Here is a 14,724-nt window from a genome sequence, read left to right as displayed (position 1 = left end):
TGTTTCTGTAATTCTGTTATGATGTCAAAATCATGGATATCACCACAAATTATAGTGAATTAGGAAGGAGGCTAAAAGCTTTCTACCTTATATTTGTTTTCAACAGCTACAACAAACAGGAGATGGACATGGTATTTTACATCAAGCTATTGTTTTTGGTTGCATTATTTATGGGTTTTAACCTATAGACATTTAGCTGGTTTTAAATGTGTTCCAGTCTACTATTGGTTTGTCAATCTCATCGTGAACTTTTTTGCTGTTGAGGAAACTGTTCCACTGCAGGGCTTATGAATGCAGCCTGCTTGTTTCCTTTTCTTTTTCACATTCATGTGATGTTTGCCGGTCTTCTATCCTCATTATTTTTTAGCCTCTGAAAATAAATTTAAGAAATAATATGAGAAGGAAATGCTGTACTTGACTGTCACAACACTCTGTGGTTGGTCTCTGGTGGTGTTTCATTAGGCATTGTGTATTAGGATTTAGTTTGGTAGCTCTGTTTATATTGTAGTCATTGTGTGATAAGAAGCCACTGGCCTTGAGACTATAACACATCTTGGGCGTCCTCTGTCACTGTTTGTCCTACTTGTTGTTTGTGTAGGGTTTAAATTTGGCCTTTCACAGGAAGGTTAGGATTTGTGTGTGTGTGTGTATGTTGCATTTCCATGTGACACTGGTGTCTGTGCAAAGAAGGGTGACTGCATGAGTGTTTTTGAGTGACTAACAAGTACCAAAATGAAAGTTCTCACAGGTGCTTTTTCAGCCACTTCCTCTGATAGCGTGCGACTCTGGGGTTGTGATTCTATAAATAGGATTAGTGGTGAAGGTTTGGTTTATTGGTCACATTTAATCTCATGCTAGGAATAGTGTATGCAAATTGGTACCAACTATTAGTAACACAATTTTAAGTTATAAAATCTGCTTAAATTATTTTCCAACTTATAAGTCTTGCTTAGCATGCAACATGTTAACATACACCTCTCACTGCAAGCCTTTAATTTCTTTCTCTCTTTGCAGAATGCCATAGTGCCCTTCAAAGAGCTGTGTGGCCTTTCTGCAGTGGCTAACCTGAAGCAGTGCATCCTGGCCCTCTCCCCTCGACTGAGCGGAGCCGACGGCAACCCCCTTCTGGTGTTCAACCTCAAAGACCAGTACCCTACCTTGGAGCCCCAGGGCCTGCTCCCAGAGGTTCTCAAGAAGGTGGTGACCACCTACGACATGGTGAGTAGTTGGGAAGAGTAGTTCAGTTTAGTTTATTTGCACAATGATAAAACGGAAGCAGAAATGATACAAGTACACTGATAAAGTACCATGATAAAAACACAGGAAGAAGAGAAACAGAGTTTTTTTTGGGGGTAAATGTATTTTTGGTTCCTTGTCCATATCTGTTTTAGCTCCAGTTACGGTTATTGCGCAGGTAGCAGTGCTCAAAGTAAAAACTTTAACTCTAAACATATGGATTATACTTGAAATATACTGAATTTGGCTCATTTAACATCTTCTCTAGCAGTGGTGCTATTTTTTCTCTGCTGAATGAATACAGAAACACTGGTACAAAACTATATCTAACAAAGATCTTGGTGCTTCAGGTAAATTTGACTTAAGTCAGAGTAAACGTAACTAGCTAAAACATGACTCAAGTGAAAGTAATAGAGCACCTGACTAAGTACTTAGTTTTTCCTAGTACTTCTTTTTTAGTACCTTTTTTTTTTTCTAAAATTGTTACCAAAACACACATCCTATTACCTTTTTTTTTGTAAGTCCATGAAAATAATTTGATTGCTCATTATCAGCTGAAGGTTTGAGGATGGTAACTTATGCAACCCTTTATCCCATTGTAACTGGGAAATTCAGGCCAAGTTCACTCTAATGTTTACCAACAATCTATACATAAAGAAAGCTTTTACAGCAGAATACTGTCACACAGAGGATAGTCGTCTGTTCCACTTTGTTGCTGCATGTAGGTCCATAAGACGTTTAGTATGTAGGAGATGTACATCAATATGACATCAGAGATTATTTGGTGGGACAAATTCTTCTCTCCTGTTTCTGACCAAGTGAGACAGAATTGAATGTTCACTGACCCAACTGTCCATGGGCATAGGAATAAAATTGACACAAATTGAGTTGTGAGTTGTAGATAACTTACCAGTCCACATATCAAGATTTGTTATCTCCTACTTTTGGGTTTTACATTTGAATAGCATGTTGCGCCTTTGAACAGTGTAAAATATTAGACTAATCTTAAATCTCTTAAATTTTGTTAATTAGGTTGCTTGAGCAGTCTCATTGTCTTGGTGACAAAGATATAGAAAAATATGTACAGATATAATGTTTACAAGTTAAAATATTTTTGTTTAGTACTCTTCGTTAGATGCTAACACTTTCAGTGTGTATTGTTGGGCGAAAGAAGACGTAACAACCACGTGAGACAGGTTTTGATTCCATTCAAATCAATACCCTAGCTTTGTCTGGACTTGATGGGAACATACAGACAGGGTTAGGTAATTGGGCTAGGGCTCTGTTAAGTAATAAAATCAATGTTCACAATGGACTGAAGTTATGTAACATGGCAGTGAGGCTATTCCCAGACAGCCATTACCCTAAACACATCCTGTTCTCTTAAATTGATTCTCGGCACATTATTAGCATGTCAATTTTCCTCCTGTATTATTTCAGTAGGCTAAAACACCCAGCAAAAATCCAGCAGCAGAAGTAGAGCAAGAACTTCTTGGAACGATTTTGTGTCCACGAATTAGAGTTTCGGCCATCGGATTTATTTCCATCCTTTTTGTCTGTAGCATAAGTCCCCAGAATATTCATTAAACACACTTTTAAGATATTCACAGTTTGGGATTGGTGTTTGAGCCCAGCTGTTTTTTGGTGTCAGACACATTTGCAGAATGCATAGAGCAGAGCAAAAGGTGAACTCATATTGGTGAGGCTGTCATTTGTGTCAGAGGAAAAGGTCAAAGGGCACAGACAGTGTCGTTAGCGCATTAGCATTGCATTAAGTCATTTGCTTAATGCATTTATAATGCCTTCTCCCACATTCTTTTGAAGTGGCACTCACACAGAGACCACAGATATGCAAACCTGTGTGACATGCATGGTGCAATGAGTTGATAGAAATTTTACACATAATTTAACTTTAAAGTGCTATTGCATAGGGAAATCCTGTGAGGAAGGAGTGAAAGACATAGGCTGTGATTAAGGAGTTACAATTAAAAATGTCAACTGCACCCTACTGTGTAGACCTTATTTTTATGGCACACTCATTTCAAAGGACTCAAAGATGAACATTCGAAAATGGGGTGATGCTGAAAGGACTCAGACACAGACCGATTAAGGTGACCCTTCTGCTCCATTCAGACTCAAAATGGAGGGCTAGGTAATTGGCCCTGATGGAAAGAGTGCCAGGAAAATTGAGTTGGAGCGAAGAAAGGAGAAAATGATAGGTGTTTGGGGAACAAAATCGAATAAATTAAGAGTCAGGGCTTAAGTGGTTTGAAGCTGCAGGCCTTGATCATCAGGAGAGCGCCAGAGGAGACAAGGAGCAGGAAGGTGGAGAGCTGGAGGGGAGCTAACAAATCAAGAGCCATGAGTGAATGACGAGAGGGAAACTGAAAGAGTTGTAAATAATGCATGGAACAGTACAGTTAGAAATCCAAGCATTGTGTCAAAATCCACCATTGGGAGTAACCAGGCTTTGTCTCTTTCCTAATTGGCAAGAATAGAGGCTGGGTCTCAATCCCTTCCCATTTATGTGCAGAAAAAAAGATGGAGAGAGAGCCAACACAATGCCAGCTTGCAGTCTTAGAGAATAGGGTCCAATTTCTGTATATTTCAACAATGGATGAATGGAAAGGCCAATGTCTGCAGAGATGAATTAGGAATAGACAAACTCTGAGCCCAGGGGACTATCAAGCCCATTTGGTAGTCATTGTTTCATTGGGAAATAAACAAGGACATGTTTTTTTTCTATGGCACTTGAATTAAAAATAGATTTGAATTGGATATACAGTATATCAATTTTGTGTACTGATATTCAACTGCATAATTTAAGTAGTCTTGTATTGATAATGAAGTTCCATGGAGGTTTGAAGTCAATCCAAGTTTAGTTTTTACTGCTTTTACATTTATATTAAAGATGATTTTAGTTTAGCAATACAATTCTGCAATTATATTGCTAAGCTAAAATCATCTTTAAGATTAATGAGCATTTGTGACCTTGTTAAATGCGGGCAATATTACCACTAAATGCACCAATTACCATAGCTACTATTTAGTGTGCGAATGCAGCACATAGTCCACCCACTTACCTCAGTATGTGCCTTTAAATACATCTGAGTTGCTGGGTCTGCCACCAAGACAGTAATTTCTTCACCCATTAAGGGGAGTAATCACAGTGTGTGCGACAGCCATAAGCCCCGCAACTGCAGCTGTGGACTAGCACAAACAACCCCACACACTTAGTCACGACTGCTTCATCACATAACATAGGGATGCACAGGATGGTGAAACTGTGTCCCTGCCTCCTACAAAATATCAGGGGCCTTGTGTGATCACACTTTGAAAGGCAGCATGTTGATAGGTTGAAAGGTCTTTGGAAAGTCACTCCATTGTGCCATGTCCCCGCTAATTTCCAGTATCGTGCCGTGTCATGTCATGTCATGCCGTGCCGTTAAACTGTGTTGACGGGTTCTGGAAAGAGCTGGATGGCTCTTGGAGCCAAATTTCGTTCCACCTCAGGAGCAGGCACCTTCACGAGTCCCAGAAACTTTTGGGTGTAGCTAGCAGGGCTTCCTGACTGTCCTTGGCCAGCTTGTCCAGGTCTTGGCTGCAGAGCGCGGCCCGGCGCTCCCACCTATAGACTAGTTTTAATTGTTGTAAATAGCCTTGATCTAGTTCTGTTTATTCGACAGTTTGTTTTTTTATTTGCACCATTTTTGAGCTTGCACAGCATGTAAGCTTCTACATTTTAAATACATTCTTTTGTGTGTTTCTCATTGACGGAGCTTTGCTAGTGACTTCCTCAGTGTTACCACAGCTTGTGTTTGCATCACTTCCGAATCTTTGTGGCTTCTTGAAGTGCAATGGAAGCAGAAACGGGGAACCCAACCCTGGGACTACCCATGTCCTGGTTGGTGGAAGGTTCCTGAAGGTTCCTGTGCAGTGGAAAAGGGCTACAAAACTCACTCAAAAGGAGCTATAGGGCTATACTCTGATATCGTGATTCAAGTTCTAAAGGTTTTCATATGAATCTGCTATGAGAGGATAATTTCATAACACGCTGTGTCATAGCTCAACAGAATAGATCAGGTGACCATTCAGTGGGACTTGCTGGAATAAGGGAAAGAAAAAAAAAATCAATATATTTTTATAGGTAGATTGTAGATAGATTGTGCCCCTATCATAGCTCCTAAATGGACTCAGGGATGTGAGGGTGTTTTTGTCAAACTTTCTTTGTATGCAAATGCAAGTCACATTCATTTCTACTAGGAGATTCCAGTTTTCTATTGTTTCCCCTCTGCTGTTCCAGATCACATCCCTGGACACCCTCCCTACTCTCCTTCTCTCTCTGGCCGGCCAGAGAGCTGGCATGGCTCGCCGATCGATCTCAGGGGCACGGTGCCGGTCACTGCTCTTTTTCACAGAGTGGCTTTGTCACACTGAGCTTGAATAAAATGGCTGGTTTTTTTTTTCCTCCCTTCTGTCTTGGCAGCTGAGCGGGGCAGCCTGCCTCCGTGACATGACCTTGTACTGCACTTAAGTCACTTAGGGAATGCACAAGTCAATTACAACAACGCCACATACATAAAGGCCCTAGTACCCAACGGGCACTAATTGAAACCGAAGGCTGAGCAAGTGTGTCATCTCACCCTTAGTCACATTTGAAAGTGGGGGTGTGTCTATTTTTAGGGTATACATCATCTCCTTCAGATTAAACAATTAATTGCTATTACTAAGATAATAAGGGAGAAAGATCCAGATGGTCTGTCAGGCACGCTGTTCGCGCAGTGGTTATTTACCAGTATCTGTGACAGCAAACATACGCATCATTAACCTCCTGAAACACCGCTGTGCCTGTCCTTGTGTGAGAAAACCAAAGGTTTTTGGGGTGTGGGGAGGGTGAGGGCACGGCATATAATGTGTATATGGATTCCCAAAGCCGTTCCATCTGTGATAAGAGCCACCAAGAGAGTTTGAACCGTCTGCGGGTCAGCAGAGTTTGTGCACTCAATTAAGACTCAGCATAACGCCAGAGGAGCTAAACTTAGCCCGTTCCACAGCTGTAATTCCACAGATAACATGGTAGCAGCGTCCTTCAAAACAAGGCTCCACATGATGATGACTTATTCTCGCCATAAACAAGCTGCCTTGATTAACTGCTTGTGCTCTTAAAGTGACACTTTCAAAACAAAGCATCAGGCCTGGAATTTTTTTTTTTTTCTCCTGAAGGCAATGCATCATTACTTTTAGAAACCTGGCTATCTTTTAATAAACACAGCCTGAATTGTTTGTCTTGTTTTTTTTTTTTTTTTTCTCTCCTTCCCTCCAATTTTGGCGTTCTCAAATACGCTTCAGCGACCTCGCCCACCGATATGCCTGTAATAACAGCTTGTTTTTCTGTGCCCTTCCCTGGATAGAGACACCCGGCCACCAGATGAAGATTGCTCCCTGCTGTATTGCGGGATGCCAGTTTTGCTGAAGGGAAAACAGAGGCAGATATGAACAAAATGTTTGTCTTTGTCTCTTTTTCAGATGATCCAGACCAGCAAGACTCTATTAGAGAACTCTGAGGGGGTATATGAGAGAATTCTGCAAACCCAAAAAGCAGGTAAGAGATGGTCAGAGATAAAAAGGAGATGAAGGGAGTTGGGGAAAGCTCATAAAAAAGGCTGTGTTTCCTGACAGCGTTACGCCAACGCTCACAGTCAAACATGGACATCTCTGAAGCCACAGAGCAGAGATCTGATTATACTTTTTCCCATTTACATAAGTGTTATTAACATTTGATTCATGTTCAATTATGTGACCCAGGCACTGCTTTCCTTTTGAAAAGCTGTGGTTCAGACAAGGGGGTTAGATTCGCGCCGGCATCAGTCCTAATTACAAGGGTTGCATTGAGGTTCGGAGAGATGGGTAGGTGGAATAAACATCTAGGGCTGGAGCGAGGCAACATCAAAGCTAACAGACCGCTAGCAGTCGATCTATACTTGTTCTCCACCAGACACACCAGCCCAATAAGACCCCCCCCCCCCCCCCCCCCCCCCCCCCACACACACACACACACACATACATAAAATCCTGCTAAAAACAAATGAAAAAGAATAATTTACGTGAGGGAAGAAAGCATGTGTTTCTTCAGCTCTCTTTTGGGTGAATCAAAACCTTTTTGGATCAAACAGTCGGCGGTTGTGCTTCAAAATGATGACGTAAAAGTCCTGTACAGCTTGTCACGGTCCTCTGTATCTTTCACACACACCACACACACCACCACCACCACCACTGCATGAGAAATATGTTCCATGTTTTCCAATAGATTTTTTTATCATCTCTTTATCTGCTGACGGAGAGAACATCCTCATCCCCATCTCCTTTCTTAGCCGTGGGGAAACTGTAGCTTGTGCTTGTGAGATGAGTATTTAATGCCTGTTTATCCAGTCCTGTGATGGGAAACTCTGTGAGAATGGCCTTCTGGCCTCTCGTAATGTGTTGACTTAATGTGGCCGGGGGTAAAGTTAATCCATTCCACTTCGCCGGGGAGGGGAGGAGGGAGCTCAGCACTTTGAGAGCCTGATTGGCAGCTCATCAATAGAGTCTCTGCCAGAATCAAAAATGTGTATGCATACACACACAGACACACACTCACACTCAGTCTCAGGTGGGAAAGCATTGGCACAGGATGCTGTCAGAAAGATTATAATATTCTCTCCCTCTATCTTTCCCTTCCAGTATTATCAGGAAAAACCTGAGAAACAATCTCTTTTGTTTTTTTTACAAAAACAAGGACAATCTCTAGCCCGTAACCGATTGTGTTTTAAGAAAACAGCGCCCGTGCCTACACAGACTCATGAATATGAACTTGTTAATGAGAAGAACTTCAATTCTCACGGTGACATGCTTTATAATACAGCACTTTTTGGCAATGAATTCCATCTAACCAGCATAGAAGGCTAATTTATCACCGAGTAAACCTGCTGGAAGCGCTGAGTGAGGGTGGAAGGGAAGAAAGACAGGCCATCATTACCAAGGCTCAGCTTTATTGGTTTCCAGATGGATGACTTATAAAATATTCATTGTCTATTGTCTTGGCACATCAGAGAGGAGGAGGAGTGTGTCTTTTAACCAAAGAGCACAACGCAAATCAAAGGCTTCGCACCGTTGTTTCCTTTTAGTATTCAGTTCAAACACCTTCCAGCCCTGAACCATTACCCACCAGCGGCTTGGAGCGAAGAGGTGCACAAGCGAACTTAATGGCCTCAGAAGAGACATCAGAACCCTCCGCTTGGATCCGTACTGCAGGGAGCTGGGTTTTGGCCGTTTCCCATTTGGTTCATGTGCAAAACCTATAAAAATAGCTACTGTATGAAATGAGTGAGTTTTTGTCTGCGTTCCCCAGTCATAATGACCATGTTTCCTCTATACAGCCTTCATGAGCATCATCAACTTTTTTCAAGACCGCTGGCTTTTTTTGCGAGTTTTTAAACCTTTTTGTGCCTCAGTTTTTCTTTGCTTTTTGAGCTGAGCACCTCCTGCATTACATTACATTACATTACATTATATTACATTATGTCATTTAGCAGACGCTTTTGTTCAAAGCAAGTTACAATAAGTACATTTTGTCAACAGTAGTCAAACCGACCGTATATCACAGCCTTCTATAGGAATAAGAAGCATTTTTGGAATCTTTTTTATTTATTTTTTATTAAGAGTAGACGGGGAAGATCGTTACATGATTGATCGGTTAGGTCATGCCATTGTTTGTGGCTGTACACTATGGACAAAAACATGTCCATTGTTCTTTATATTACTTGTTCTATTTCTAATCTATTTTCCAGTTTTAAGTCTGAATGACCTCTTGATATGGTTTGAAACATATTGATGGTTGCTCTACAGTTGCAGGAATATCTCAACATGCGTCATTTTGTGGACACTTTCATCCAAAGCGCCTCTCGGTACCATGAGGGCAAATGTAAATAAACTGAACACAACCTTTAATCCTGCCTGTGTTAAGATAACAAAAGATTAAACTTTAATGATCCCTGCGGGGGAATTGGGTCACTGCAGCAGCAAAGAATAGAATATAGACAAACAACAGACAGACATACAACAAATGGAACATATTGAAGACAATACAATAAAAAGCACTGAAGAAAATCCAACAAATTTTGAAGATAAAGATACAGCGTCTTCTTGCTGCTAATACAGAATTCGGACTATTGACAGATTCACTGTACCGGTCAACAGATGGTAGCAGTGAACAGATCTGCAGTATGAATTTGCAGCTTAAATGTGTATTGTTGGCTCTCCACATTATTGGATTTACAGAGCAGATGTGCAAGTGTACATTACATTGTCAACTGATTGCGTTTTTCTTTCTTTTTTTTGAATATACAGTATTTTTTTTAGCTGTGCTGTGTTCTACCTGTTGAGCATATCTTCAACTGATGACCACTGTCCTCATAATATATAATATACCTGGGCTTAAAGGAGATGTCTGCCAGACATTTCTCTTTCTGATTCTACTTCACTGATCACACATCTGGAAAAAAAAAAAAAAAAAAAGAATTTAAAAGTATCCATACTGCAGCCTTTGTGTAGAAATTACATTCTTTCCCATTTCAGCATCAGTTATGTTCAGCTCCAGGACATACGACATATAACACTCCATTTCATGCGTTGTGCATTTAGCATCACATGTAACTATCCTCGTATGTAATGAACAATGTGTTCTGTACCTCTTCCATGAGTGCTTTGTCAGAGTGAATCATTCTGTTATATCAAAAAGCGGTATACAAGTAAACAACAGATCAGTCTAAACACTCAAGTAGACCAAACCTGTTTCAAAAGCTTCCGCCAGACGCTTTGCAGAGCTTTTGGTCACAAAGAGCCATTATATATAATTATCTAGAATCAGTTGGAGTAAATTCAACAGCCAACAATTGCAAACTAGGACACAACAGATGGCAAACTGATAAACTTGAACATTGATTTATTTTCCATCCTGAACTGACATCATTTTATCCCAGTGGTGTGGGCATGTGTGTGTGTGTGTGTGTGTGTGTGCATGTGTTCGTGTGCGAGTGCAAGTGCGCGCATGTGTTTGTCTGTGTCTCAGTGTGTGCCCAGGCATGTGTGTATGGCGCTGCACACTTGTCTGTTGGGTAGAAAGTGGGTCAATACAAACTCTATTCCCCCTTTACAGCGAGCGGAACGTTCCAGCAGCAACAGCTATTAAAGTTGTGAATAATCCATCAAACCAGCTCAGACAGGGCCTGCTTTCCCCTTAAAAAAAAATACAGTGTCAATGAACAAAGTCAGGTGTTTGCATCTGAAACATGGACATCAGTTGCCTTTCCTGACACTCAACCCAGGTTCCAATTAGCATTCAGGGCAATTGGATGGGTGAACCTGCGGCAGACTAACAAGATCAGTACAGAAATGTTCCTAAATGCCAAGTGCAACATTACGGCGTTCTGCTGTCTTCTGGAGGACCGCTGCGGTGACATCTTGCAGAACACAAGGCAAAGAGCCAAGCGTTTGTGTTATAGATGTTAAAATACTTCTGCTGTGGACTCTTCAAGATCACACACCCCAACAAGATGTTCCTTTTGCTTTGTTCTTTCAGCAATTGGAGCAGTGCATTAGCAGAATCTGTTATATATACAGTTAGTTGACTGCTTTTCCTCAGTGATCCACTTCTGATAAAGCGGTCTATTGATGACGTTTTGATGTTGTGCGATGCATTTACCATATCACAACCGTGTGAATTTACATGGCAACCTGTCTCACCGATTCTTTGGTGTGACTGGATAGCATTGTCTCATATTGAAGCCAGTGGTAACATTAACGATCCAAAGGCCTGATGCATCTTGTCAGGTCGTTCTGTTCTTACCTGCCACTCTATACCGCCGGTCTATTACAGGCTGTCAAAGGCAAGAGCATCAGCCTTTACCGTACAGTTGACGTCTGGCAGCATTGGCTCAGAGAGAACCGTCTAAAATGCCTTGCTAAGACTGAGCTTTCCCCTCTGCCTGCCAGACTCCATAAAATGTTGCTAGGCAACCTCTGCTGTGAGTTAACTGTGTGCGTGTGTATGTGGTGTATGTGTGTGAAAGCTGTACACCTTCCACAGCACAGTCATGCTTCACGTGCACAGCAGCAACACTCTAGTTACAGAACAGCCACCTGAGGGTGAGGAAAGAAATCATTTGGATATTGAATTTATTTATGTATGCTTTTTCCACACTGTGCATCACATCAAACGGCACACAGAGAACGGAAAAAGCAAAGAGGCATGTGTGATTCATCAGCAGCGGTGTACATGCCTGGTCCACTGGTGATAAATGTGTCAGATCCGTCAGTAACGAAGCATTTCAGCAGGCCGTTCGCCCCTTTCATCCTGTTAATCGAACAAGGTTGTGCACTCGCTCGTAAGGGCCGGAGTCGGACCTCTGTCCTCCGCTGAGGGCTCGACAACAACGGCCCAGCCCCACACCCATCGTGGCGCTCTCTCTCTCTCTCTCACACGAAGGGTCTGTCTCGCGTGCATGCTGCGTTTCCATGGCAACAACACCAACAGGGGCTGGGACCGACCCCAGCTGATATCAGTGCCTCAAGCGGAATGTGCGCATTCTCAGTTGGAGTTCCCAGAGCTGAAGTGCACTACGCTGTTATCGGCTTCGTGTACGATCGGAAGTCTACTCCCGTCTCCCTCTGCTGTGTTTACCTCACAGACTGGGGCCTGCCTGTTGCTGCGGTGTCGGTACCCGAACTCCACATTAAAAGTGTCCTCACTCAGACTCGGTCATGCAAAGCAAAAAAAAAAAAAAAAAAGGGATAGGGAGAGGCAGAGGAGGAGAAGAGAGGAGGCGGGAAAGCTCCTCAGGAGACAAATCCCTCCTCTGTTCGGTGCCTTGATGCTAATCCACAGTGAAAGAACGTCATGTCTGTCTGCCTACGCTGCTCCTCTCCTCTTCCTTTCTCTAGCTTTCTCTCTGTTTCCGGGGCTCTTTCTTTCCCCTCTCATCCCGTCTCTGTGCTTCCTTCAATCCTGCTTTTTGTTCATTTCCTCTCTCCCTTTAAATTATCTTGCTTTTTCTCATTCTCTTTCTTTGATGTTCTTTTTTACAGAAGTAGGTTTTCATTCCTTCTCTCCTCATCTCACTGTTTTTTTTTTGCCTCCTGCCTTTACATCCCAGGAACACGTCTTTAGGATGTGACACTTATGAATGTGATGCAGGGCGTTGCTGAAAAAGGGGCATACATGCTCAGCAAACTGTCGCCGGATTAAAAACGGTTGACAAGGAACACAACAAACATGAATGCATCATTGTGGAATGTAAACAAAAATTGGAGACACTTGCCACACAGGCTGTATCCTCCATGTTTTATTAGCAATTCTGTAACTGTCACTTGTTGAAAGGTAATCTATTTGGTTAGATTCCCGCTGCCATCACTGTGACAGAAAATGTTTTTTTCATTTCCATCTGCCTTGCACAAAAAAAGTGAGAAATGAGATTTTAACAATTTAACGGTAAGCGCTAACAGAATTCCACGCCTGTATGCGATGATGATGAGCTGTCTCCAAAATGTGTTGAGAAATATGCAACTGGCATCAACTGTCGGTACTCATGACAGACGAAACACCCGCAACAAAGACTGGTGCGGGCTCGCCTCCACTGCCAGAGCACCGCTGCACTTCCACATACTACACCCTTGTACTTGGGGAAGAGCGATGAAAAGTTGACAGTGCACGCCGGGGTCTTTGCTCTAATGTCTCCTCGCAGCGGCAGCAGGCCTGTAGCACCCGGTCACGTCTCCCGGACTCTTCACAATTGCTCTTCTGTTTCACAAATCACCATGAACGGCAGGCATAAAAACTTGGCTTGACGCTTGTTCTTGTCTCTGTCCCTCCTAGCGATGGAATTTCACGAGAACCTCCATGACTTGGCCGTGAAGGAAGGCTTGAAGGGCAGGAAGCTGCACAAGGCGGTGGAGAGCTTCACGTGGAACATCACCATACTCAAGGTGAGGAGGCGCTGGGCTAATACAGTAATAACTACAATACCAGTCAAAAGTTTGGACACACCCGATTGTAGTATGATTTTCAGTCTCTTAAAGCCGTTTTGATCTAAAGGCTTGTGCTTAAATGCTTGAAATTAGTTTCTTAGACAAATATAAATAGTGAAGTTGATGCCAGTGTATGAATTTCTTTCCAAAGCCTTTGCCTTTCCATCAAGGCAAAGGGCGGCTACTTTAAAGAATCTAAAATATAAGATAGTTTTGATTTGTTTAACACTTTTTTGGTCACTGCATAATTCCATTTGTGTTATTTCATAGTTTTGATGTCTTTGCTATTATTCTAAAATGTGGAAAATAGTAAAAAAAAATTGAAACTTTTGACTGGTAGTGTACTGTGCTATTCTGATGCGTAACACAATATTATATGTTTGTTTGGGGAGCACTCAGTTACTGTATTACACACTTTTTATTACACACAATTTATGACTTGGCATATCTCTCTGAGACACACAGATGTAGGCATTTGACAGCATGGACACAGTGGCTCCCGCAGGAATAAAACCTGTCCTTCTACTTACAGGATTGTCTCTGTAATCACCAGGCGATTCTTACTCATGTCTTCAGCTTTATTTATTTTATTTAACCTTTATTTAACTGGGAGGTCCCATTGAGATTAAAAGCCTCTTTTTCAAGGGAGACCTGGCCAAGATAGGCAGCAGCACAGATAAAAACAAATGGACAGACTACAGTCAAAAATAAAATACAGGAGCAGAACAAAGGATACAAAATACAGCATAAACTAACAAAACATTTAAAAAGAATAGTTATAGCTGTAAGGTTATTCAGGATAAATGAAGACAACAGCTTCAAAATGTTTCAAAGAGTTTCTGTAATGGAGTCAAACTGAACACCAACAAAGAGAGTAGATAATGAAACTGATCCGCTGTTTGTATGCAGAAGGAAATGTTATTACAAAGTGAACTGATTTTTCAATTTTGGCTAGCTCTAGTGCTCGGGGAGAACACTAGGCTACCTAGTCTAAGCCACTCTTCACCTAATGTATTTACCATGCCTTTCAACCTCCAGTGCCAACACAAGGGGTAATTATTGATGAATGACCTTCTGCATATTTATTTGTGGTATTTGCGTGTGTTAATTAAGATTACCTCATGAGTAGCTCAGCTATAATTCATACTCTGTCCCCAGGCAATTTAGTTGAGCCAGGCAAGTGTGTGGCACTGCTGCATAATTCATTGTGCACTGCATTTTCTCTCTATTGCTAATCTGGAGCTGTGTAAGTCTATTGCCCAGCTGCACATACATTAGGCTTATTATTTAAATAGACTCAGGTTTTCGGTGGCCAAGTTGTCGACTGAAGTTGCTGAATCACAATGCTCCTGTGGATCCAAGATGATGAAGGTCTAAAAAACTGTCTCTTGAATCCAAAGAAGGGTTATAACTCTGCATAAAAAAGGT

The 14,724-nt window shown here is 41.8% G+C and overlaps 1 protein-coding gene across 1 annotated transcript in view; it reads left to right on the top strand.

Annotated features, from left to right (window-relative positions):
- Positions 1-14,724, top strand: part of plcl2 (phospholipase C like 2) — a 44,342-nt gene that overhangs the window by 24,884 nt on the left and 4,734 nt on the right. The window contains exons 3-5 of the mRNA XM_078287354.1: positions 1,015-1,218; positions 6,763-6,838; positions 13,145-13,254. Of these exons, the coding sequence (XP_078143480.1) occupies positions 1,015-1,218; positions 6,763-6,838; positions 13,145-13,254 (390 nt within the window). The remainder of the gene's footprint in view (positions 1-1,014; positions 1,219-6,762; positions 6,839-13,144; positions 13,255-14,724) is intronic.

The sequence above is a fragment of the Centroberyx gerrardi genome, chromosome 12 (assembly GCF_048128805.1).
Source record: "Centroberyx gerrardi isolate f3 chromosome 12, fCenGer3.hap1.cur.20231027, whole genome shotgun sequence".
Lineage (NCBI taxonomy): Eukaryota > Metazoa > Chordata > Actinopteri > Beryciformes > Berycidae > Centroberyx > Centroberyx gerrardi.
The sequence above is the reverse complement of the archived record's forward strand: the minus strand, read 5'-3'. Positions and strand labels throughout refer to the sequence as shown.